General features: G+C 60.3%; 2 protein-coding genes across 6 annotated transcripts; both read right to left on the bottom strand.

Moving 5' to 3' along the window:
- Positions 1 to 1,740: 1,740 nt before the first annotated feature.
- NKPD1 (NTPase KAP family P-loop domain containing 1) lies at positions 1,741 to 9,856 on the bottom strand. Of its 3 annotated transcripts, XM_031681899.2 has the most exons (5): positions 9,827 to 9,855; positions 8,933 to 9,036; positions 7,608 to 8,048; positions 5,163 to 5,294; positions 1,741 to 3,854 (listed from the first exon to the last, which is right to left on the bottom strand). In XM_031681899.2, exons 2-5 carry the CDS (start codon positions 9,021 to 9,023, stop codon positions 2,047 to 2,049), a joined length of 2,472 nt encoding a protein of 823 aa, XP_031537759.1. In that variant the 5' UTR covers positions 9,024 to 9,036; positions 9,827 to 9,855; the 3' UTR covers positions 1,741 to 2,046. The 3 variants fall into 3 exon arrangements, with proteins under 3 accessions (XP_031537759.1, XP_031537760.1, XP_072822957.1); XM_031681900.2 differs by lacking the exon at positions 7,608 to 8,048 and having other exon boundaries at positions 9,827 to 9,856; XM_072966856.1 differs by lacking the exons at positions 8,933 to 9,036; positions 9,827 to 9,855 and adding an exon at positions 7,256 to 7,343 and having other exon boundaries at positions 7,608 to 7,776.
- Positions 8,964 to 21,844, bottom strand: TRAPPC6A (trafficking protein particle complex subunit 6A). Of its 3 annotated transcripts, XM_031681894.2 has the most exons (7): positions 21,553 to 21,844; positions 14,123 to 14,190; positions 13,887 to 14,004; positions 13,202 to 13,285; positions 12,938 to 13,031; positions 11,468 to 11,527; positions 8,964 to 9,036 (listed from the first exon to the last, which is right to left on the bottom strand). In XM_031681894.2, the coding sequence occupies exons 1-6, from the start codon at positions 21,746 to 21,748 to the stop codon at positions 11,473 to 11,475; spliced, it is 615 nt and encodes a 204-aa protein (XP_031537754.2). In that variant the 5' UTR covers positions 21,749 to 21,844; the 3' UTR covers positions 8,964 to 9,036; positions 11,468 to 11,472. The 3 variants fall into 3 exon arrangements, with proteins under 3 accessions (XP_031537754.2, XP_031537758.2, XP_006208634.1); XM_031681898.2 differs by lacking the exon at positions 14,123 to 14,190 and having other exon boundaries at positions 21,553 to 21,709; XM_006208572.4 differs by lacking the exons at positions 8,964 to 9,036; positions 11,468 to 11,527 and adding an exon at positions 12,097 to 12,403.
- Between the last annotated feature and the right edge of the window lie 52 nt (positions 21,845 to 21,896).

Raw genomic sequence — 21,896 nt, 5'->3', positions numbered from 1 at the left:
TCCAAAGTGACTCCTGGACCCAGGCCCCCGCCCTCTGGTGGCTCTGCATCCCCTAGGTCCCCAGGAGACCCTGCATCCAGCAGCCAGTGGGGGAGGAGAATGGAGAAGGCATTTGCCTCTTGTCCTGGTGGGAAAGGGACACACACCACTTCCACTCCCTTCTAGGGGCAAGTTTTCAGCAAAAGCTCCACACAAGAGAAAGGCCCTGAATGCTGGTGGACAGGGCGCCATCTTGGCCACACCCAGCCCCTCTGACATCCTGTTTTTTTTTTTTTTTTCCTCTAAGTCTCCCACAGCTCTAGCTTTGGCAGGTGTGTGGTCAGCCTAAGATAAACAAGCCACAACTTGGTACCAAGTAATAGGGAGCAGCTTCTCATTGGGGCCTGGGGGGTTCTCAGTTCTGCTCCTGTCTGCCAACTGAGTCTACTGGTTAGTTCTGCCTCCCGAGCACCCCACTCCCAGTGCCAGCCTGTTTTCAGCTTGGACTCTGGTGGTAAAAAACAAGCCCAAGTCAAATTAGCTTAGGGAACAAAAGGGAAAGGATATCTGTTGGCTCCAGTAGCGCGTCTACAGAGACACTGATCTAACAGTGTCACGAGGACCCACGTGTCTCCACAGTGGTTTCATTCTGGGGCAGGCTCACCTGCTACTGCTGGAAAACAGCTCCCAGCATGTCCAGCTTTATCCCACTAGCTCAGCTGTGCCGGGACTGCTGGTGCTTCAGTTCTGGCAGCTCCTGTAAAGTCCCAGGCTGGTTCTCTTCCCTGCGTCCATTTTGAAGCAATTACTGGCCAGGGATGTTGGGGTGCTGTGCCCAGTCTTGGAGCTAAGGCATGTGAGGTCAGGATCCCTACCAGACTGCACAGCCTGAGGGTGGTGCATCATTGCAGTGCTCCTGGCTCCCTCTGGGACTGTCTCCACAGCTCTGGGGGCCCTGGCTCAGAAGTCATACCCTTGACCTCTGGTCACACAGGATATGTTAAGTGTTGGTCCCCCATCCCCCATTGGACTGGGCCAGGCACGCCACAGGCCTGTGTGGCTGTTTGACCAGTGAGGAACCAGAAGCTGCCCAGAGGCGTGGTGCACACATTCTAGGTCTCTATCCCACCGGTAGGAGGGAAGGTGGTAAGGCACGGTGGTGGAGTCCAGCCCTGGGAAAAGCCCCTCCTCAGCCTGGCTCTGGCCCCAACTCGGTGTCCTACAAGTGCACCATCTCTGCTCAACTTCCCTGTCCTCATCAAGGGGCTCATCAGGTGGCCCTGGAGTGACCCATAAGGTAGGCACCCCCTGGACAGTTACTTGTCCAGGGAGGCAGCAGTGCCCACCTCAGCTGACTGAGGTGCCAGCGGGGCCTAATTAACCCATTAGGCCCGGGGTGGAGCCACCCCGAGAGAGTGGATCAGCCTGCTGAGGTCACCAGGGACACCGCCTTCGGAAATGCCAGCTCCTGCCCTGCCTACAGAGGGGCAAGCTAGGGTGTAGGGACAAAGACCTGGATTCCCTGAGGCCTGGGCGCTCTCCACTGAGTCAACCTGCACATCCGTCTGTCCTTCATCTCCCCTGACTCTGCAGCCTCTCCCACCGCCCCCGCAGCCCCACCTGCCACCGGGATGCCAGCCATGAGGCTGCCAGCTGAGACTGCCCGACTCCCTGGAGATGAAGTGAGCTTGGCAGGACAGAGCTGGCCTTGTCCTCAGCCCTCACTGAGCCCGGGAGACCAGGGCACGAAGAGCAATCAGGGGCTTTCACATCTTCATTTATTGCACTTGAACCTGAGTTCCGCCACCGGTCCTTCTGCCCCAGCTCTCACACTGGCACTGATACACTGCCCACTCCTGGTGGCTACTGCCAACAGCTCTCTCTGGCTCACAGATTCCCCTGGGGATCATGGCTACCACAGGCTTCATTCTGAAAACGACCCTGGGTCTTGGCCCAGTCATGCCCCCTTACACCCTTATCTGGACAGATGGAATTATTGCCTCCTGCCACCCCAGAGTCTTCCATTCAAAGCCTGCCTGGGCTGGATTCCCCTGGAGAGATAGGCGCTTAAGCCACAGGTCTGGGCTTGCCCCATTGAACCCAGTCCTGGGGGTGGTGGGCTTCCCTGGCATGCGCAGGGGTGTGCCCTGCAAAGTGACCTGACACGGCTGCCCGTGGGGCTTGGTTGGCTCCGTTGGCGGCGTGGGGGGCGTCGTGGGCAGGGGACTTGGGTGGGCTGGGCGGCTTGAGCGCACTGACCGCCCGGATGAGGCCCATGCGGCGGCGGATGGAATGATCCAGGTTGACCGTGCAGCGCAGCAGGCTCTGCGCCTCGGCCACGGTGAAGGGGAAGTCGGAGTCCAGGAAGCGCTCGAAAAGCTCGGGGTCGCCGTCTAGGTCGAGCACGTTCTGCAGCGCCTTGGTCATGGTGTGCAGCTCGTGGCTGTTGTCGCAGAACACGTCCCAGAGGCGCGCGCGGGCGTCGGGCGCGCCCCCAGCCTGCTGCCGGTCCTCCAGGCACTGCAGCACCCAGCTGAGGCGGCATGGCCACTGGTTGGCGAGGACGACCCAAGCCACGGCCTGGCGCGGCGAGGGGCCCACGAAGTCCCCCTGCTGCTGCTGCTGCAGCAGGCGCACAGTGATGGGCACCGTGTTGACGATGCGCCGCATGGACACCACGTTGTCGGGCACGTACTCGTAGAGGCAGTCGCGCTCGTCGTGCAGGCAGAAGAGCGCCTCCTGGATGCGGCGCGCGGCCTCGGCGTCGATGCGGCTCTGCGCGCGCTCGGCCCCCGCCCGCGTCTCCACCCCTAGGAGCCGCGTGCCCTCGCCGTCCCCCGCCCCGCCCGGCGGCCGCAGCTTGCGCGTCATCTCGCGATAGAGCAGGTCGTCGCGGCTCTGCACCGCGTCGTGCAGGAACTGCAGCTTGGTGCGGCGGCCCATGATGGGCACGGAGAAGGGCAGCGTGACGGTGCGGTTGAGGAAGAGGTAGCCATTGTCGGCCGTGCCCTTCATGGAGCCGGCGCTCTCGAGGCACGCGGCCAGGATGCTGGGGTCCACCACCAGGATGAAGATGAAGGGCGCGTGGCTGTCGGACAGCAGTGTATTCATGGCGTTGAGCACGCCCACCACGCGCTCCGGGTAGCAAGTGTCCAGCCCCGTGACCTCGAGCACAACGCGCAGCCGGCACTGCTGGTAGATCTCCAGGAAGCACAGGAAGTCAGTGAGCAGCTCCACCTCCTTCTTCACCTCGCACATGAAGCCCAGCTGGCTGCCGAACTTCTCGCGCGACACCAGCCGCTCAATCTTCTTGCGCTGGCTCACGAACAGGTGCTTGCCCACTGAGTACACGGCCATGAGCAGCCCGGAGCCCGACAGTGTGGTGGCCGCGCCCCCGACCACCTGGAGCAGGCTGCCGTTGGCGCCGCCGTGGCCCAGTGAGCGGCTGCCCACCGACAAGTAGAGCAGGCCCACGCCCAGGCTGAGCGCCGCCAGCAGCGCCAGCAGCGCCAGGCACACGCGCAGCCGGCAGTGCCACTCGCGTTGGCAGAAGCCTGGCGTCGCGCCCGGCTTGTTGCCCATCACCGAGTACACGCTGAAGGGCAGCGCGCCGTAGTGATGGCGGATGCCCTCGCACAGCGTGGTGACCAGGCCGGCCCACAGCTTGTCCGTGCCCGCGTACTGCCAGGCGCTGAAGCGGATGAAGAGGAACTTCACGTTCTTGCGCCGCAGGTGCACTTCTGTGATGACGGGCTGCAGGAACACCAGGTACCACAGAAGCTGTGGGAAGCCCCAGCCGCGCACTGACCGCGGCCTGCATTGCACGCGCTGGAGCTCCTCGGCCTCGCGCTGGGTCGCCTCCTGCTGCATCAGCGCTGCGGGGACCGAAGGCACCCGGCGAGGGGTTGGGGGTACGGTGTGAGCAGCTGGGCTCTGGCCGCGGGGACCAGGCTCAGGCCTGGGTAGGGCCCATCCCAGAAAGCTGAGCAAGTGCAGAAGGAGAGGCCTGGAGCCAGGCTTGAACAGGAAAGAGTCTTGAGGGGGAGGTGAGGGTCAGAGGAGAGAGGCAGGGAGGGCTCTAAGGAATGAAAGAGAGCATTGGAGGTGCTGAGGAAGAGATGCTGCAAGGGCACAGCTTGGCCCAATTTTCCTGGCTTACTGCTTTTCCTCCAGCTCACAGCTCAGCTGTCTCCTCCTCCAGGAAGTCTTCCCTGATCCCCAAGCTGGGTCAGGTGTCCCTGGCTCCCCCACCCCACTCTGGGTCATCAATTGTCTGGGGACAGGTCTGTTCCCAGGTCCCTCACTGGTCTGTGAGCCCAGGAAGGGTAGGGCTCTGGCTGTTTTGGTCACCCTGTGCCCCTTGAGCACTGAGGAAGTGCTGGGAGAATGTCTGGAGGATGGCTCACGAGAAGTTGGGGCAGGATCTGCCTGCTGTAAGGTTAGGGAGTGAACAAGTGGGAGTCACCCAGCACAGCCTAGAAGGTCCGTCATGCTGTCTCCCTTTTCCTTATAGCCGCATCTCTTCTCCTCCCAGGACCCTGTTTGCTGTTCCGTGACAACACAGAGGCAGGATGTGGGCTTGTTTAGGAAGTGCTCACCAGGGCCAGGCATTTGGAGGTGAGTCACCTCCAGCCTCTCTGACCGTGATCAGGGCTAGGGTCTGAGCCCCCACAGGGTTGAACCAGTGCTGAGCTCCTGTGGAACTTGGCTGGGTTTCAGCTCATGTCTTCAATTAACATTATCTGCCAGGGGTCTCATGGGCACCAGGCCTGGGGCCAGGGCTGAGGAGAAGAGACGGGTCCGAGGAGCACAGAAGCCAGGAGGGACTTAGCAGGAGTGAGGAACCTGGGCTTTCTCCCTAGGATGCTGGGGAGATGTGGGAGGCTTTTGAGCAGGGGAGGAATAGGGCTTTTTAGAAAGATTCCTTGCAGTAGATTTGGTGGAGGACGGGGTGAGGCTGGAGGCCAGGAGGCTGGAGATGAAACTGGAGCAAGGAACTGGGGTTTGGGGGGGCAGAGGCTATGGGTGTGGGGAGGGACCCGGTTAATGCTGACTTATGGGCATCTGGACTGGAGCGGACCAGCCTTAGGAGTGAGCTGGTCTTGGGGAAACCTGGGGCTGGGCAGGGACCAGAGGCTTCGTTTCCCTTAATCACCCCTCCCCCAACGCACGCAGATCCTCACCTGTGATCTTGTCCAGCATCAGGTGCAGGCGGCAGCCAAAGGGGGCATAGAAACCCACAGTCACAGGGACGGGCACGTGGCAGAGGGTCTTGGCCAGGCAGCTGCAGTAGACATCATCCTCTGTCAGGATCTCTGGGGGCCGGGGTTGAGGAGGGGGTAGAGGTGGGGAAACTGAGTCAATGAGGCTGGCCAGGCACCACCCTCCTCCCATCTGCCCTCCCCAGTGCCTGCCCTCAGCTGCTCCCTGCACAGGGATCTCCCTCCCTGACTCCCAGAGATGACTCAGGTCAAACCCTCAGACAGAAGCATCTGTGTCCCTCTGGGCCCCAGACCCACCAGGCAAAGGCTGGAAGGCTAGTTTCCCTCTGGCCCCGACCCAGACACGTGTGGGTACTTGGCTGCCCTGGCCTTAGGTCACCAGGCTCAGCCACCAGCCCGTGGTCCCCCTAGGAAAATCCCATGGGCTTTTCTTGAGACTCCAGGCCTGCAAATACTTAAGATACCGCTTTCCATGCTCAAAACTTCTCCGTGTCAGTTCCTTCCTCCTCTGTCAGCCTGGCTCTGAGTACAGCCGGGCCCCGACAGCCACAGGCTCCTCAGCTTCCTGCCCACTCCTTCCTCTGCTCTGTCCACCTCTCTGTGACCCTGTGCCCGCAAGTCCCTAATCCTGCCCCAGCCTGGGCAGACGCATCTTCTGGTCCTGGCCCTGCCACCTTTCTCTGCATACCGGGCAGAGTGATGCCCCTGAGAGGCTCAGTCCCCTCCTCTGAAGAGTGGGATGCAGAGATGCCAGAGAGTGTGGGTGCCAAAGGGCCTGGCCACAGGGGTGGGCCCTCTGTCAATGTCGTCGTCTGGAATGGCCCTTTAGGGCACAGGTTCTGGGGTAATTTCTGGCACAAGCATTTAATGCGCAAGCACTATAGTGTCCACTCTGCAGAGGGTGCCTGCCCTCCCGTCTCGGGCTCCCACTGAGCACTGTTTCGTGGACCCAGAGTTGGGGCACCAGAAAGGTAGGGCTCAGTGTGTGTGTGGGGGGGGCGCCAGGCTGGCCTCACAGGGCATGGTGGGGAGGAAACACCCACTTTCACAGAGGCCTGGGCTGTAGCTTCCTTCCCTCCCTGAGGGCCGGCACAGGGCCTGGAGGCATAGCTGGGAGGGCAGGAGGAAGACTCCGCCGAGGTCAGCTAAGCTGGCGGCCGGGAAGATCTGAGCCTGCTGTGCCTGGTGGCTGGCTGACCTCACCTCATCGAGCCTCTACTTCCCTTGAGTGAAATGGGCAGCGTGGCCCAGAGGCTGTAGGGACAAGGTCGTGTCTGCCTTGGGGCCAAGTCCCTGTGAAGCTGTTGTTCTGTTTTCCAACCAGACCCAACACGTACCTCCACCTCTACCTCCCTGGTCAGGCCACCAGCTCCTCTCGCCTGGACTCCAGTTTCCCACCCCCCGCCTCCTCCAGTCCACTTTCCTGTCGGATCTCAAGTCAGTGCTTGTGCCTCAGGGTCCCACCTCCCTGGGATGTCAAAAGCCGAGCCTTCACCGCGGCCAGCGGCCACGAGGCCCACAGCGTCTGGCCGCCTTCTTCCCTCTTGCACACCCTCTGATCTTCCTCCTCACTGCCCCCTGCTCAAGCCATGTGGACCTCCTTGCCTCCCCCTGGCCCCAACAGAATCTTTGCATTTGCTGATCCTGCTGCCACTTACTTGAGAGAACTGCCCCATCTTTGCTCAAATGTCACCTTCGTGGGGCTTCACCTGATGATCCTGTTTAATTTGCCAACCCTGATGTGCCCTCCTCTCTCCTTGCTTTATTCTTCCCCATCCTGGTTATCAGCTGGTGACACACTTTTGAACTTTGCTACTTATCTTGTTTCTTGTGTCCGCCCCTCCCACCCCACCACCATGGACCCTGAGCTCCACAAAGGCGATGATCTCTGTCTGCCCAGCTTCCTGGGGCACCCCCAGAACAGCAGCTGGTACCCACTACAGGGTCCAGCACCACCTAGTCACAGAATGAATGAGTGAGTGTGTGAGTGAGGGGGTGGGTGGAACCCCTCCCATGGCTGCCTTGCTCTCTCCATCCCCTAGGCTGCTTCCTACCTCCTGCTTTAGCCGCACACTTGACCCGTCTCCCCCATACCAGAGCTGGCCAACAAGCGGGTGTGCGCGGCCCCCTGCTCCAAGTCCTCTGCAGAGGAAGGGCAGGGAAGAGAGAAAGCAGAGCTAGGGTGTCAGCAGAGGGTGAGAGCTGGGGCCCAGGCCCCTGGCCAGCCCAGGACGGGGGCACTGTGGACAGGCCCGGCCTAGAAGCTTGGATCCCAGCAGGTGAAGCAGGGGTGGCCGCCCGAGGCCCAGGGCAAGGGACCAGAGCAAGGGGTGAGGATGGCAGGCCCTAGGCCCAGGTGGGAAGCGAGGCAGCAGGGACAGAGTCCTGGGAAGGCAGGGTAAGCACCGGAGCTGTAGGAGGTGAAGGAGCCATAGGCAGTGGGGGCAGGCAGGGGCCGAGCCTCAGTGGGCCTGCTGGGCTCCAGGAGGGTGCCGGTGGCGGAGGGCAGGGCCGGGCTGCTGCTGGCCGTGGTGTGTGCCGTGGTGGGTGCGGGGGGCGGCTGGGGGGCGCTGGCTGGTTGTACGGGGGCAGTTGAGGTGGCAGGCATCCCCTTCTGGGCCCTTTGGGCAGGGTAGAGCCGCTGCCGCAGGGGGCTGGGAGCTGGGGCCTGGGGCTGCCACCGCTGCTGCTGCTGCTGCAGGAGCGGGGGCTGGGGGCCCCAGCGACAGCCGCCGACACACCCCCTGTGGCTGTGGTAGGCCAACTGCCAGCATGCCTGGGGGAGCGGCCAACAGGGCCCGTGGGCTCCAGGTGCTGCTAGGTCATGGCACCACTGATGACAGCATCCTGGAAGGAAGGAAGTGGGGGTGACTGGGCCTGGGTCCCTGACCCCTGAGGGGCACCAGCAGGAACCAGGTCAGATCTTCAGGTGCAGGCTGGGGCTTATCTCTCAGCTGAGGCTCAAGAGGAGTTGGGGAAAATGACGAGGTGGGTGTGGGCAGAGGGGCCCCACTCTGTGCTCTTCCACAGGTCAGGGGAGAAGAGGTCCAGGGGCCTGGACTCTAGCCAGGTGAGGGGCTGGAGAGGGCATGATGCCCCAGAGTCCCTGCTACCCCAAAATCATTGGTCCCTGGGGTGTCCCCAGTGAGGGGGGACTGAGAGCAATCCATTGGGAGCTGGCCTCATTGGTCCAGAGGAGGCCAGCGTGATGGGCGGTGGCTGTGGGGAGGGGGCTGGCATGGGGACTGAGAAGGGGGTTGGACTTTGCACCTGGGCTCAGAATAGGCCAGCAGGAAGGGGGCTGCCCTGGGAGGCAAGGAGGCTGAATCAGCCCTAATGGGGGCTAACTGCCCCCTCTGAACCCCGGGCAGGAGCACCTGCGGTCACCGTGGGAGGCTGAACCCCCGCCTTGTTCGAATACACTCAGCGTGGGGCGGGGGCTCGCTCTCCTACCCACACCCAAAGCTGCCATGTTGTGGGGCAGTCCCCACAGGCCTGGCGATCTGGGGAGGGGATTCTTTCCATGCTGGGGAAGGGGCAGGCCGGGTGGGCCTCCCCCGCTGGCATCCCAGCTCAGGCTCCCACCTTTGGCCCTCTGTGCGGAAGCCTCTGATGGTGAGCGCTGGTGGCATTTTCCCCTGGGGCCTGAGGTTTTCTGCTTAGCAATCCACTCAGCAGCCCCCAACTCACAGGCCTTTCTCCCTGCCAGACCCCCCAAACTGAACCCCTACCTTTTTGGTGCCCCATTTCCGGGTCCAAGAAATAGCAGTCGGTGGGCGGCCGGGAGCCCTTGGCGAAGTGGACGGTGTAGTGCTTGTGCATGGTGGCCGGGGGTCTGTGTAGAGAAGAGTGGGGCAGGGCCAGGCTCAGTGCCCAGCCCTCTCAGGCCCCAGCAAGGGCCCCCCACCCTTCACCATGACAGCTCCCTGTGACCTGAGATGGATGAGAGACCTCGTCCCTGATGTTGGGGGCCTGGGTCTCCCAGGTGGGGCAGAGGGGCTCTTCTGAGTAACAGTGAGAGGTCAGGACAGGGGACGGATGGCCAGACGTGGGAGGACAGAGAACAGTTGGGGGGGTGTTAGGGGCTAATTTGGGGTGGGTAAGGTTTCCAAGGGTTAGGTAATTGGGTGTTTGGGAGCTGCTAGGAATTTCCAAGAGGCCAGGACAGTGGCGGTGCTGAGCAGACAGAATCTGGGAGCCGGTGGGTAGTTGAGTAAAAATAAGGGGGACCTAGGCACTGGGGTGTATGCTGTGGAAGGTGGGGCCCCTTTCCCACCTCAGTGTGGTGAGAGGTGGGAAGCAGTGAGCCACAAGTGCCTGAAATTTCGGGGCTGGGACATTCGGTTGGAGGGTTGGAGGGAGGGGGGACTCTAGGGGAGCAAATGAAATCAGGGTGGTCTGATTTGGGGAGAGGCTCAGCCTACTGGGGATGAGATGAAGTGCTCTGGATTTAAAATGTCTAGAGCCCAAAGCAGAAGTGAAGGAAGGATGCTGTTTGGAGGCGGGGACAGGGGAAGCCCTGAGGCAGAGGAAACAGGGTGATGAGAGTAAGGGTCAGTGAGGGTTGGGGGCTAGGCACGTGGCCCCTGCCCACTCCCATCCCCCCAGTCCGGGGTCCCACGTACCTGACAGCAGCTTCACAGCCCCAGCTCCCTGCCCCGCCGAGCTGCTGTACCAGCCCCACTGCCCGCCGCCAGCTGCGTCAGTCAGCGCAGGCCCAGCTGGTGAGAGGCCCGGGAGCTGGGAGCCCAGCTGCCCGACCGGTTTGCCCACCTTGTCCCCGCCCCTTCCTCAGCCCGCCTGGCCTGTCCCTGTCGGGGAGCTATGCTCTCGAGGACTGGGGGCTGCCCCCTGAGGACTGAGGCCTGCCCCTGTGCAGTGCCCCCCGTAAGGGATGGAGATGGCCTGCCTCGGTGCTGCCTGGGGCGGGACCTGCCAGGGGATCTATGGGGCCAGCCCCTGGGCCCGGCTGCTGTGGCAGGGAAGGAAGCTGGGACAGGGAGTGGGAGTCTAGGCCCAGAGAAGATGCAGTCCTGGGTTCAGCTGCCAGTTCCTCCAGGGCCCAGCTGTGTGGCCTTAGGCAGGTGACTTCACCTCTCTGAGCCTTGATTTCCTCATTGCTAAGTGGGCCAGCATCCATGCCTGCCTCTCATGGTTGTCAGGAGGAGCCCGCTGAGCACAGATCCTGGCACCCAGCAGTGACAGTGGCAGCTCATGCTCCCTGGGCACCAACCAACCAACCCATTTACCAGCTGCTCTAGATGCTTCATGTAAAATGATGACACTTGCAGACATTCTTTGAGAGGTGAGGGGGCAGGTGGGGCTGGGGTTGGGCAAGACGTGCCTTAGATACCGTGGGGGCTCCTCTGCTCTCTAGGGTCCTGTCTCCCTGCTGCTGGCCTGATGGGGAGAAGGAGAGGCAACCACAGAACAGTGCCCAGGACAAGAGAGAAGGGAGCCGACCAGCCCTGCAGGGCACCCCACTGACCAGACACTGCCCCCGGTAGCCAAGCTATGCCCTCTTCCCTCCCCTGGGCTACTTCTCTCTCCTCCCCCAGGCCTTAAGCTACTTCTCCCAGGAAGACTTCCTTCCTCTCCTCTGCCAGTTCAGTGCTCAGCCCCCTTCTCCACACCCCAGTCCTGTCAGGGGAGGCCAGGCTAGTGTGTCTGAGTGAGGGGTGAGTCTGCAAGGGAACCTTCAGGACAGCCCCTGAGCTTCTTGAGGGCAGGGCTAGGCCAATCCCCTGCTCTCCCCGGCTGCCCTCAGACAAAGCTGAGTAACTGCAATTCATTTGGGAAACACCTGCAGGCTCTGTGCTGGACAGTGCCAGCACCCAGCCCAGGGACCCAGAGGGACCGAAGAGGAAAGGCTCCTGGGCTGTAAACAAGTAAACACAGAGCACGGCAGGATGAGGCTGTCAGGGAGCCTGCTCAGGGCTGCAGGCTCAGGGCGAGTGAGTAACCACTTCAAGGGGTCCGGTGGTCAGCAGAGGCTGCGAGGCTGCTGGACACCAAAGAGGGAGCATGAGTTTGGAGAGTTGGGTACTCAGGCAGGGAACAGCATGTGCAAAGGCTCAGAGGCAAGCCAGGGAACGTGGTGCTGAGCTGAGTGCGCTGGGGAGGGGCGGCTGGACAGGGTGTCTGCACCAGACTCTACAGAGGTAGAGAAGCCCCACCTACTGTGGGTGTTTTAAACAAGGAGACCCTTCCTCCTCCCTTTGGGTTTCCCCCAGCCTCAGTTTACAGCTTGAGGCAGGGGTACTTACCCAGCTCAAGCAGCAGGTGGCAGAGCCTGGCAGAGTCCAGATGTGTGATGCCCCCAGATACTATGAATGTAAACAGGGGAGACGTCAGGGGGAGGGGTGAGGGCACAGATGCCAAGCTGCCTGGGGACTGGTCAGCCCGGCCATGTTCTGGATATGACTCGAGTCCGCCAGGCACATGAAGTATGTGTGTGTGTGCGCACACACGCTCTCAGGGGCGGGGGTTGGAACTGAGGGTGTCTGGCTCACCCCACCTCCATCCATTCTTCGTTCTGGCAGCCCCCAGTCCAGCCCACCCCTGCCGGCACTCCGGTCACTCAGGGCCCCTGGCCCTGCTCCCAAAGAGAGGTCCGTCCCGTGGGGCCTGCTGGGCAGAGGGCAGCCGTAGACTTGTTGATGTGGTGAGGCTGCCAGCACTGGGGGCTGCCCGCCCCTGCTAGGTGTGCCGGATGAGTGAGAGGCAGCAAGCTCCAGGGCTCAGGCCAGGGTGGAGGGAGAGCAGGAGGGCAGGAAATGAGGGATGAGGAGCTACGTGGGGTACTCTGCTTCCCCATAGGATCCACGACACGAACTGTAGCTTGCAGATGCCCCTCCCCTCGTAGCATTGAGTGACCCCCACCTTCCACTTTGAATCTGGTTCCACGGATAGAACCTTTATTGAACATCTGCCATGTGGAGAAATGTGTCCAACTCGGGCATCCCTCCACATCAGCCCTGACTGCGGCAGGGACCACCTTGCCCCTGGGACGCCCCCACCTCCCTATGACACCCATCTGTTGAGCCTGTGTGATGCCCTGAAGTGGCAGGACCCTGTCTCCTTAGCATCAGCCCTCTGGCCTCCACCAGAGGCAGTGGCCGGGTCCCCGGGCCAGCGTGAGGCTCAGCTGGGGATGGGACCTGAAGCACCTCAGGATTTCTGGATCACCACCTGGAACTTACCTGGAAAAGACGGGTTGGCTTTAGCTTGAGGCAGGTCGGAGGGGAGAAGCAGAAAGCACCCCAAGAGCTCAGAGACGTTCATCCCTGCCCTGCATGTCAGCCTGGGTGGCCTCAGGCGGGGCCTGTTTCCTCACTGGTCAGAGGGGTGATGCTCTCCGCCCACCTGCCCTGCATCCCAGGGATGTGTGGGTGACTGAGGGCACAGAGGCCAAGCATGTAGGTCGCCAGGGAGGGGCCTGGTGCAGCTTCCATGGCATGTTTTGCACATGTTGCTCAGAGCCTGCCCACTTGGGCCCTGTGCCCCCCTGGGGACCAGCAGAGGGAAAGCACCGGGAGGGACGGGGAGTGGAGGTCTGGCTGCAGGCTGCTCCAGGTCCCTGCCTGTCCTCTGTCTGACTGAGGACTCTGTGGACCAGTGGGGCCCTGGGGGTCCAAAAGACACCCCATCACGCAGGCTGCAAGTTCTGTGGGGCCTGACTTTGGAGCCCCTGCTAGCCTCAAGGGATGGGAAGACCCCCCCACACCCCAACTCACAGGCGGGCAGGGCTGCCACGGAGGCGGTGACCAGGCTCTTGATGCCCAGGGTGCTGAGGGCGCCGCGCAGCAGGCCGCAGGTGAAGGCCAGGAACTGGGGGCGGGGGCACAGGTCACCGTGGGAAGAGAAGGCAGGCCAACACCCAGGGCCTGGGCCATGCTGGGATTTGGGCCTCACTGCGGGGTCCACCCTTTCCCGGGGTCCTGGGCTTGGGCAGGGGCCTACCTGGCGGTGGGGCTGGAGTCCCAGGACTGCCCGCATACCTTTGGCGCTTCCTCCAGGTACTGCTGGCCCGAGGCCATCCGGACAAGGAGAGGGAAGCTGTTGTCCTGCAGGACGTAGGTTCCCTGGGGACAGAGAAGGGGCCCATGGGGGCTGGGCTGGCACTGTACCTTTGTGGTGGGAGGAAGGGAAGCAGGGACCCAGTGCCCCAGCTCCTCTGTGATGAGGTCTGTGAGGACCCTTCCCTCAAAACTACTGTGGTCACAGGCCCGCCCTTCAGAGCTGCAGAAGGGTCCACGGGCTTTCAGACCCAGGCCTGATGTCCACCCATGGGGGGTGTGTTGGTCCTCCCCACCCCCACTGCCTTCCAAGATGCAGGACTTCCCAGGGTTGTGAGAAGCTGCCAGCCAGGCTTGGGGAGCGGCCAGCTGGGCCAAGGCACAGTGCAGGTGCCCGATGGGAACTCAGACCAGGCTGAGACAGGCAGTGTCACGAGGGGCCTTCTGCCGCCCTGGGGCCACCCTGGAGGCTTGTGGTCATCTGGGAATAGCTGCAATGCCCCACTGCAGCCTCCTGGCTTCCCTTGAAGGATCAGGATCGCACAGAGGGCCCGACGGGGGCTGTGCCTGCCTCCCAGCTGGGGAGGGCCGGCTGCAACTTCCCTCCATGGTGGTCCCCCTCCCCCAGCCCTTCTGATGTCAGGCGGGGCCAGGCTTGGGCACGCACCTGGTGATTGGTGCGGAGGCTGTCCATCTGCTTTTGGAACACAGCCACCCACAGGTCTTTGCACAGGAACTTGAGGACATCCAGCTCCTCTCTGAAGGCCAGCATCTCCCGTGGCAGCCTGGGGGGCATTGGCAGACACTTTGGAGCCAGGCTGGGTTCCTGTGTGGAGCCACACCCCATCCCCGCCTGGGCATGCCCAGGAAGGGACCCCACCTTGGGCCCTGCCCACCTCTCACCTCTCGCCCAGGGCCTGGCCCACGCGGAAGCCCATGCCCTCCAAGACCGATAGGCTCATCTTCTGTCCCTACAAGGCGAGGGAAGAGAGGTTCAGGGGCCTTTGGCCACCTCCACCAGGAAGCCACCCAGTGTAGCAACTGACAGTTCAGGGTGTGGAGACCCAGGAGGGAGCGCCTTCCTGCACAGGCTGGCAGGACAAGCTCAGGCCTCTGGAGTGGCAGGCTGGCTTTGTCCCTCCAGCTCGTGACACCTCCAGTCCCTCACACGCCTCCATAGACCCCATCCGCCCTCGGGACCTGCACCCACACCTCACTCCAGGAAAAATGAGGGTCTTCCCCAGGCTCAGCTGCACCCATGCTGGTCAGCTCTTTCCTGATAACACCAGTCGATTCTGTACACACTTCGAGTGTCCATCCTTACAACACCCTACGGGGTAGCACTCTGATCACCCCTAAAGCTCAGGATGACTTGCCCAGGGGCTCCTGGGGAACAAGGGGTCCAGAAGGTGTGTGCCCTGGCTGGGCCAGCAGGGGGCTGTAAAAGCCAGCTATGATCATCAGGCCTTAAAATACTAGCCAAGAATCCTGGGATAGATACGCAGGGGCTCAGGGGAAGGAAATGTTCCACCCGGTGCTTGGGGAAGGCAGTGGCAGCCACATGGCCTTCTGGAGGGCAGGCCAGGGTCCCACGGAGGAAAGACTAGGCACGGGGAGGTGGGCACTAGGAGGGCTGTCCTTGGTGTCTGTGTGCCTGGGGAGTGCAGACAGCATGGTTGGGGGAGAGCTGACCTGTATGTGTTTCTTACCCGTGTGACCTGGAGAGAGCAGAGGGAGAGAGGCCCAAACTGGGAGCATCAGAAATATCAGGACGGCCTATGGCGTGAGGCACCACGCCTCTTGGAGAAAATCTTGCAGGCCAAGGTGGGAGAACAGAGAAGAAGCAGGGGCAGGACCCGGGAGGGAAGCAGCTCTGTGGGGGTGGCCCACATCAAGAACACCCCGTAGGGTGTTGTAAGGATGGATGCTCGAAATGCGTACAGAATCGATTGGTGTTATCAGGAAAGAGCTGACCAGCATGGGTGCAGCTGAGCCTGGGGAAGACCCTCATTTTTCCTGAAATGAGGGGCGGGTGCAGGTCCCGAGGGCGGATGGGGTCTATGGAGGCGTGTGAGGGACTGGAGGTGTCACGAGCTGGAGGGACAAAGCCAGCCTGCCACTCCAGAGGCCTGAGCTTGTCCTGCCAGCCTGTGCACACCAGAGGCACATGAGAAACATACTGAATGAACAAAGTGAGGAACTGAGACTCGAGCATGCACTGGGCCTCGTACAAACCCCCTCGTTTAATTCTATCAACCCCGCAGGGTAGGCTGCATGTCACCCCTGAAGACCGGGGCACAGAGGGGTTATTAGGAAACACCTCCCAGAGGTGCCCTCAGCCACAGGGCTGACCTTCAGACCTGAGCAGGTCTGGCTCCTGAGAGTAGCTGGCAGCTGGGTGGGTGGCCGGGACGACCCCCACAGCTGTCCTGGCCCCAGCAGAGGTGGCCCTCTCCTCTGTCTGGCCACATGACACTCAGGCCCTAGCCCCCCATTCTGGCCTCTTCCTATGGGCACCGGGCCTGGGGTGCCCCCGCGACGCCGCTCTCTGGTGCCCTGAGGTGCAGCAGGAATGCCACACGGGAGGGTGCGATGGCTGATGCTGCCCAGGCTGAGAGGCAGTGGGGAACGCACGCCCGGAGCCAGATCAGCCCCTGACCCCCGCTGGCTGTGGGATCGGGCAGTGGCCAACTGTCCTGGCCTGTTTCCTCATGTGGACGAGGACCAGGTTGACAGCACTATTGCCAAGGGTCCTTGTGAGGATTAAGGAAGTTGGAAATGTAAACCAAGTGCTCTGAGTCGGGCTCAGGAAGGGGTTCCATCACTCACCACCTCTGCATCCATCAGCCTCCGGAATGAGCCCCCTGGCCGATGGGGGAAAGAGCCCTTGGCTGGAAGGAAAACCCCACAAAGGAGGGGCTCTGTCCTGTGTGCTGACTGATCGCAGCACAGGGATCACGGCCAACTCCCGGGTCACCTTCCTTCTAGAGGTGAGTGCCTGGAGGGGGCCAGGCTGGGCCCTGCTGACCCAGAGCACATCTGCACATCTGGGCCCCAAGGGCTCTCCACTCCCCTTTGTTCACTCCACAAACATTCCCTGGCCTTCCTCTAGGAGCTCACCTACTGTGCCTGGTGGGGGGATGACGACCTGGTGAGAGGGCTGAGCACCCCCCCTCCACCGCAGCACAGAGCAGGGCAGAGCCAGCTCCCCCAGGAGTGGTCCCAGGGTTGGGGGTTACTGGGGAGGGGCCGGAAAAATCGCGGAGAATGCAGCTTAGGCTGAGAGGTGGGGGGACAGTCAGGAGAGGTGGGGCAGGGAGGGGGCCTCTGCAGTCCAGGCTAAGGAGAATGCCTTTTCCTCACATGACAAGTGCTACACAAATGTTCTTGATGTGGGCCATATTAGAGGGGAACATAGATGGTCCCTGCCCTGATGGAGCTGGCATTCTGGGGGTAGAGGGGTAATGGCCCCAGGGGCTGCAGGGAGGGAAAAAGGCCGTGTAGTGCTCCTGGGACATGCCCTCTGTTGGGCAAGGATGCTCTCCTCTGAGGGAGCCATGTCTGTGTCTGAAGGGAGAGTTAAGCGGGGGAGGGCAGATGCCCCAGGCCCAGTTCACAGCCAGGACAGCAGCCTTGAGCAGGGACAGCCAGAGTCATCAGGGTCCTCAGCCCAGCCGGGGAGCTCTGAGGGGGTGTGGGGGGATTTCCCAAGTTCAGGTTTCCCTTAGGTGAGCTTCTGACTGCTTGAGTGTGAATTCTGGCCCTGGGTGAGCTCTCTAATGTCCCATGCCTCAGGGTCCCCACATGGGAACTGTGGTGAGTGACAAGCAGCTCACTCCAGAGCTGCTGTTACTGTTGGACCCACTGTCCCCAGCCCTCGATGGGGGCCAGTTAAACATCTACTGAAGAGACTGGGGGTGGCAGGGAGATGGGGAGTGGAGGGCAGAGGGCAGGCAGGGGGTGGGAGGAGGGTGGAGAAGGAGGCAGAAGCCTCACCTGCTTTCACAGCAGGACTCGGAGGCATTCAACCCCAGTCCCCACAAAAGCTCTTCATACACTAGGAGTTTCTCCTTCCTATGGAGGGCAAGGTGGGCTCTCTCATCCCGTTGGAAGCTTCTGGAGCCCAGCCCAACCTAGTCGGTGCCTTTCTGGGCTCCCATAACAGCCCGCTGAGAGGAAACGAGATGTTGGGAGAAACACGGAGGACCCTCCCCCGCCAAGAAGGCTTATCAGTGTCAGCATGAAGCGCATCCAACAAAGAGCACGGATGCTCGGAGGAAGGGACGATGGGACAAAGGAAAGTTCTTGGAAGTGAAAAATATGGTAGCCCAAATAAACATTTGTTCACAAGGGAGCTGAAAAATGGACAAACCTGGCAAGTAGATAAAACCTCACAGGTCATTAAGAAGAAACCACGAGGTAGGGGAAAAAAAGAAAAACGAGATAAAAGTCAACTCGTGGAAGAGATCCAGGAAGTCTAGTATTCATCCGAGTGCCAAAAATGGAACAAAGCAGGAGAAAAAACAATGAGAGATTTAAACATTCATTCAAGCGTTCAGACTGAAAAGGGCCACAGAGTAGGATGAATGGAAAACAAGCCAACCAAACTGGCCGCCCGCCCCTTCCTGGACTGAAGAGACCAGAGGCTGGCTCAGGGGCTGGCTGGGGGGCCGTCTGCCTGGCTCTCCTGCCTGCCCTACCCCTTGCTTATTTGTGAGGTTCAACCCCCACCCGTGGAGCCACTCTGAGCTGGGCCAGGGCATCCCGGGAAGGAGCGGCCCTGCTTCCTGCCTTAAGACAAGCCCGGGGAGAAGGGATGACTTTGATCTACCTCAAGGTGAATGGTCCCAGGAGACCCAAAAGCAGCGCAGTGAGAGACCAGGTGAGTGAGAGGGAAAAGCCAGCACACTTCCCAGCCTGTCACCCTGGCCTCTCCCCACTCACCCACCCAGGCAGCTCCAAACACCCTCAAGCCCCGCCTTCCCCCCCCATGCCCAGCTCCCCCTCCTCCTCCCGCTCCTCTGTCTACCTCTCCCCCCCCCCCCCCCCCCCGGCTCTGGGCTCCAGCCACAGCAGCGCCCTGCCCCCGCCCAGTCTCCACGTAGTCAGGGAGGTCTTTCTAAAAAGTACATCTGAGCCTGGCACACCTCAGTTGAAACTTTCTATGGCTCCCATGACCCTTGGGTCAGAGACCCAGTTCCTGCGTGGAGACCCAACCACTGGCTCGGTGGCCTCAGATGCCCTGCGCCCTCTCCCGGCCTCTGTCCCCTGCTGTCCACTTTGCCGGGATCCAGTTGGTTTCCCAGGTTCTTGCCAGACGACAGGGACAGTATCTGATAGCTGCTATCTGCACCCCAGGCCCTCCTGAGAGAAGGGGCTGGCCTGGGTGCTTGCTGGGCCTCAGTGGATGAAGGCTGCCCCGGCAGAGCTGTTCCTTGGCCACCGGCCAGGGCTCACAGTACTGGGTGACAACGCATTACACACACACAGGAGTTCACTCCTTTGCCCACAGTGTTCCCTGAGGTGGAAAAACCACTGCCTCCTCCTCCTCCCAGAACTTTTCCTGCTTCGGTAACAAAGGTCTTTTGACTCCTGGTCCCTCTGGCTGGTCTCCCATTCAACTTGCAGCCGTCCAGGAGAATCCATTCACCAGCTACAAATAACCAGGCAGCACAGGGAGATCAAAAAGCCCTAAACAGTGACTGTGGCCCCTGGGTGCCTGTGCTGCAGGGACATGTGCTCAAGAAGCTCCAAGGCTGGTGGGAGGGGCACACCTGACACCACAGACGAGCTCAGGAGTGGATGCCCGGGTCCTGATTTAACCTCTGATCATGCGGCGTTGGGAAGGTCCTCCCTCTTGGGCCCCTCAGTCCCTCCTCTGTAAAGTAGAATGCTGACATCCACCCTGGAGGGCTGTTCTGAGGATGAAATCCAGTAAGATCCTGTGCTGGAGACACGAGAAGTACCTGAGAGTACCTGCATGTGGTTCAGACAGGACACTTTCTGGACCAAAGAGAAGGAACAGAGATGGGAGGGGCCAGGAACAAAAGACAAAAGACTGTGGGGAAACAGAGCGGTTGCCCAAGACGTGCCCCTGAGAAACAGGACTCCTCAGCTTGAAGGAACGTGAACTCTTGTGAGCCCAGGCCACCTCCCGGCCCAGCTCGGCCAGAATCTCTGGTGTGGGACCCTAGCATCGCAACTGTGGTGACAGCCAGGCAGAGGGCCACAGCCCAAGGGTCTCGGGCATGCTTGTGCTCTGAAAGCCCTGTAGTGAGCAAACCAGAGGAACCCTGTGTTCCCCACACTGGCTTGGCAGCAGAAACTCATTAAAATCTTCCTGAAGAGTGTCAGGGAGGACAGAGAAAGATAGGAGAGCGTTTATGGCACAGGCTTTGGAAGTGGGAGGCCCAGTAACATTCCTGACTCCGCCACTTGACCACAAGGACTCCATCCATCAAAGCCTCTGTCTGCTCATCTACAAAGTGGGGAGGATCAAATGAGACTAGGAGCATGAGGCCCATGAGACAACATGGTAGGTGCTATTATTGGTCACAATATTAAATGAATTTCGGTTCCCACCTCCATCCTCCACAGCCCAGGGGCTGCACTCACTCCTTCAGCAAATCCACATACCATTCTGTGGTGATACCCAGAACTGGTCCCCACCCACACAGCACACAGCCCAGCAGAGGAGCTGGATATGAATCAAAGGATCACACCGATACAGAATTCAGATAGATATTTATCATGATGTGGGGGAGGGGGGCTGTGGGAATGGAACAAGGATACCTCACTTCCACTGGGGATTCAGGGAGGGCTTCCCTGAGGAAGGGGCATTTGAGCCCAGATCTGAAAGATTCATAGGTGTCAGGGCAGAGAAGATGTGACAGATGAAATGAGCATGGAGATAAGGGGGAGGCTGGTACGGGGCAGAGAGGAGAAAGCCTGGACTAAGGCAGGGAGGGTCCAGAAGGGAAACAAATTTATACCCCCAGACAGGCAGGGCCTGGTTGATGGCTGGAGGCAAGGGAGTAAAGGCAGATGTTGGGGACTCCTGGGTTTCTGGCTTGCAAGCTAGGAAGGATGGGGTGCTGAGATACTGCAACCCCCTCCCCAATGCACAGTCCCCGCCTCGTTTTCTCTTTCTCACAGCATTAACGATATATAATCATTTATTTGTCTCCCCCACTACCATATAAACTCCTGGGGGCCAAGGGTTTTGCATGGTGGGCTGAGTCTTCCCCAGGCCCTACAGCAGAGCCTGGCACTTGACAGATTTTATTTACAGTTTAAGTGAATGAGCTCAAGAAAACTATGTTGAGATGATAAAAACACTTGTGAGGGCTCCTAAATTGGAAAGAACACCTAGGCCAATAAAAAACAAGTCTTGTAAGTAGATGATGATGAGGAGGATCATAAAAAGAATATTAATGAAAAAAGGAAGCACAGCCCCCGTTTATTAAGCATCTACTATCTCCCCCACCCGTTTCTTGGTAACAGATTTTATAACATGTTTTGAGGGCTGACTATGTGCTAGACTTCCCACTAAGTGTTACAAACTTTGAGCATTTATTTTTCGTAAGTCCAACTTCCAAAATGCCAAGCACGCTCCTTTTGCAGGGCTTCCACCCTATTCCCTCTCCCTGGAATGCTCTTTCCCTCACTTGCTCCCCAGGCTTGCTCCCTCCTTTCTCTTCTCAGAAAGTCCTTCCTCCACCATCCATCACTCCATTCCTTTTCTTTCCCCAACTCTCCTGAAGCTTTTTTTTTTTAAAATAGAACTTCTCACTAACTGATGGCATATTCTATTTTTTATTGTTTGACTCCCCTACTGAAATGTAAGCTTCGCAAGGACAGGAAAACAGTGCCCGGAAGACAACAAGCGCTCAGGAAGTTTGTTGACTGAATAAATGTCTCACTTTGAGTCTCAGGTGTTTACAAGGGAGGAAACTGAGTCACAGAGATCGAATCATCTGCTCTCACACCTAATGTGAGTGGTGCAGGCGGGATCAACCCTGGCAGTAAGTTCTCAATATATATCTTATAACAGTAATTATCGTAACTACGATCCGCTTAGTCTGTGCCAGACTTTGGACTAAGAGCTTTACCCGAACTGGCTCAGTTCCAGTTCCCGCGAGGACCTCAGGTCCCGCGAGGACCGCCCGGCTGCGACCTCCGCTTTCCATAGTTGGAAGCCAGCGCCCGAGGTCGCCGAGCGAGGCAAGGGCGGGGCAGGGGTTCGACTGGGAACTCTTCCGCGCTCCCCGGGACCTCGACCCAGCCTTCCCGCAACGGCCAGTGCCTCCTCCCCTCTGGGGCCCGGCGCTCACCCCGGGACTGGGGTCGGAGTCGTGCGCCCACAGCTCCGCCACCATCTCTGTGTGCAGAAACTCGAACAGTGCCGCGTCCGCCATGCGCCAGCCTCACACGCCCACAGACAGCCCAGCGCTTCGTGCTGTCATTGGCCCGGCTGGACAAGCCCCGCCTCTTCCACCTAAGTTCGAGCCTGCCTACTCTCGATTCCATTGGTGTTTCAGGCTAGCCCCGCCTTCCTTTTCTGGACTCTCGTGGTGCGCGCGTGAACCTGGGAGACTAGAGGGAAAAGCTGCTTTTCCTACATTGGCCGCGAGTGACAGGTAGCTCCGCCCTTCCCTGTCTCGTCCCTGTTTCCGGG

This window comes from Vicugna pacos, chromosome 9 (genome assembly GCF_048564905.1).
Source record: "Vicugna pacos chromosome 9, VicPac4, whole genome shotgun sequence".
NCBI lineage: Eukaryota > Metazoa > Chordata > Mammalia > Artiodactyla > Camelidae > Vicugna > Vicugna pacos.
This window is presented reverse-complemented; position numbering and strand designations above follow the sequence as displayed.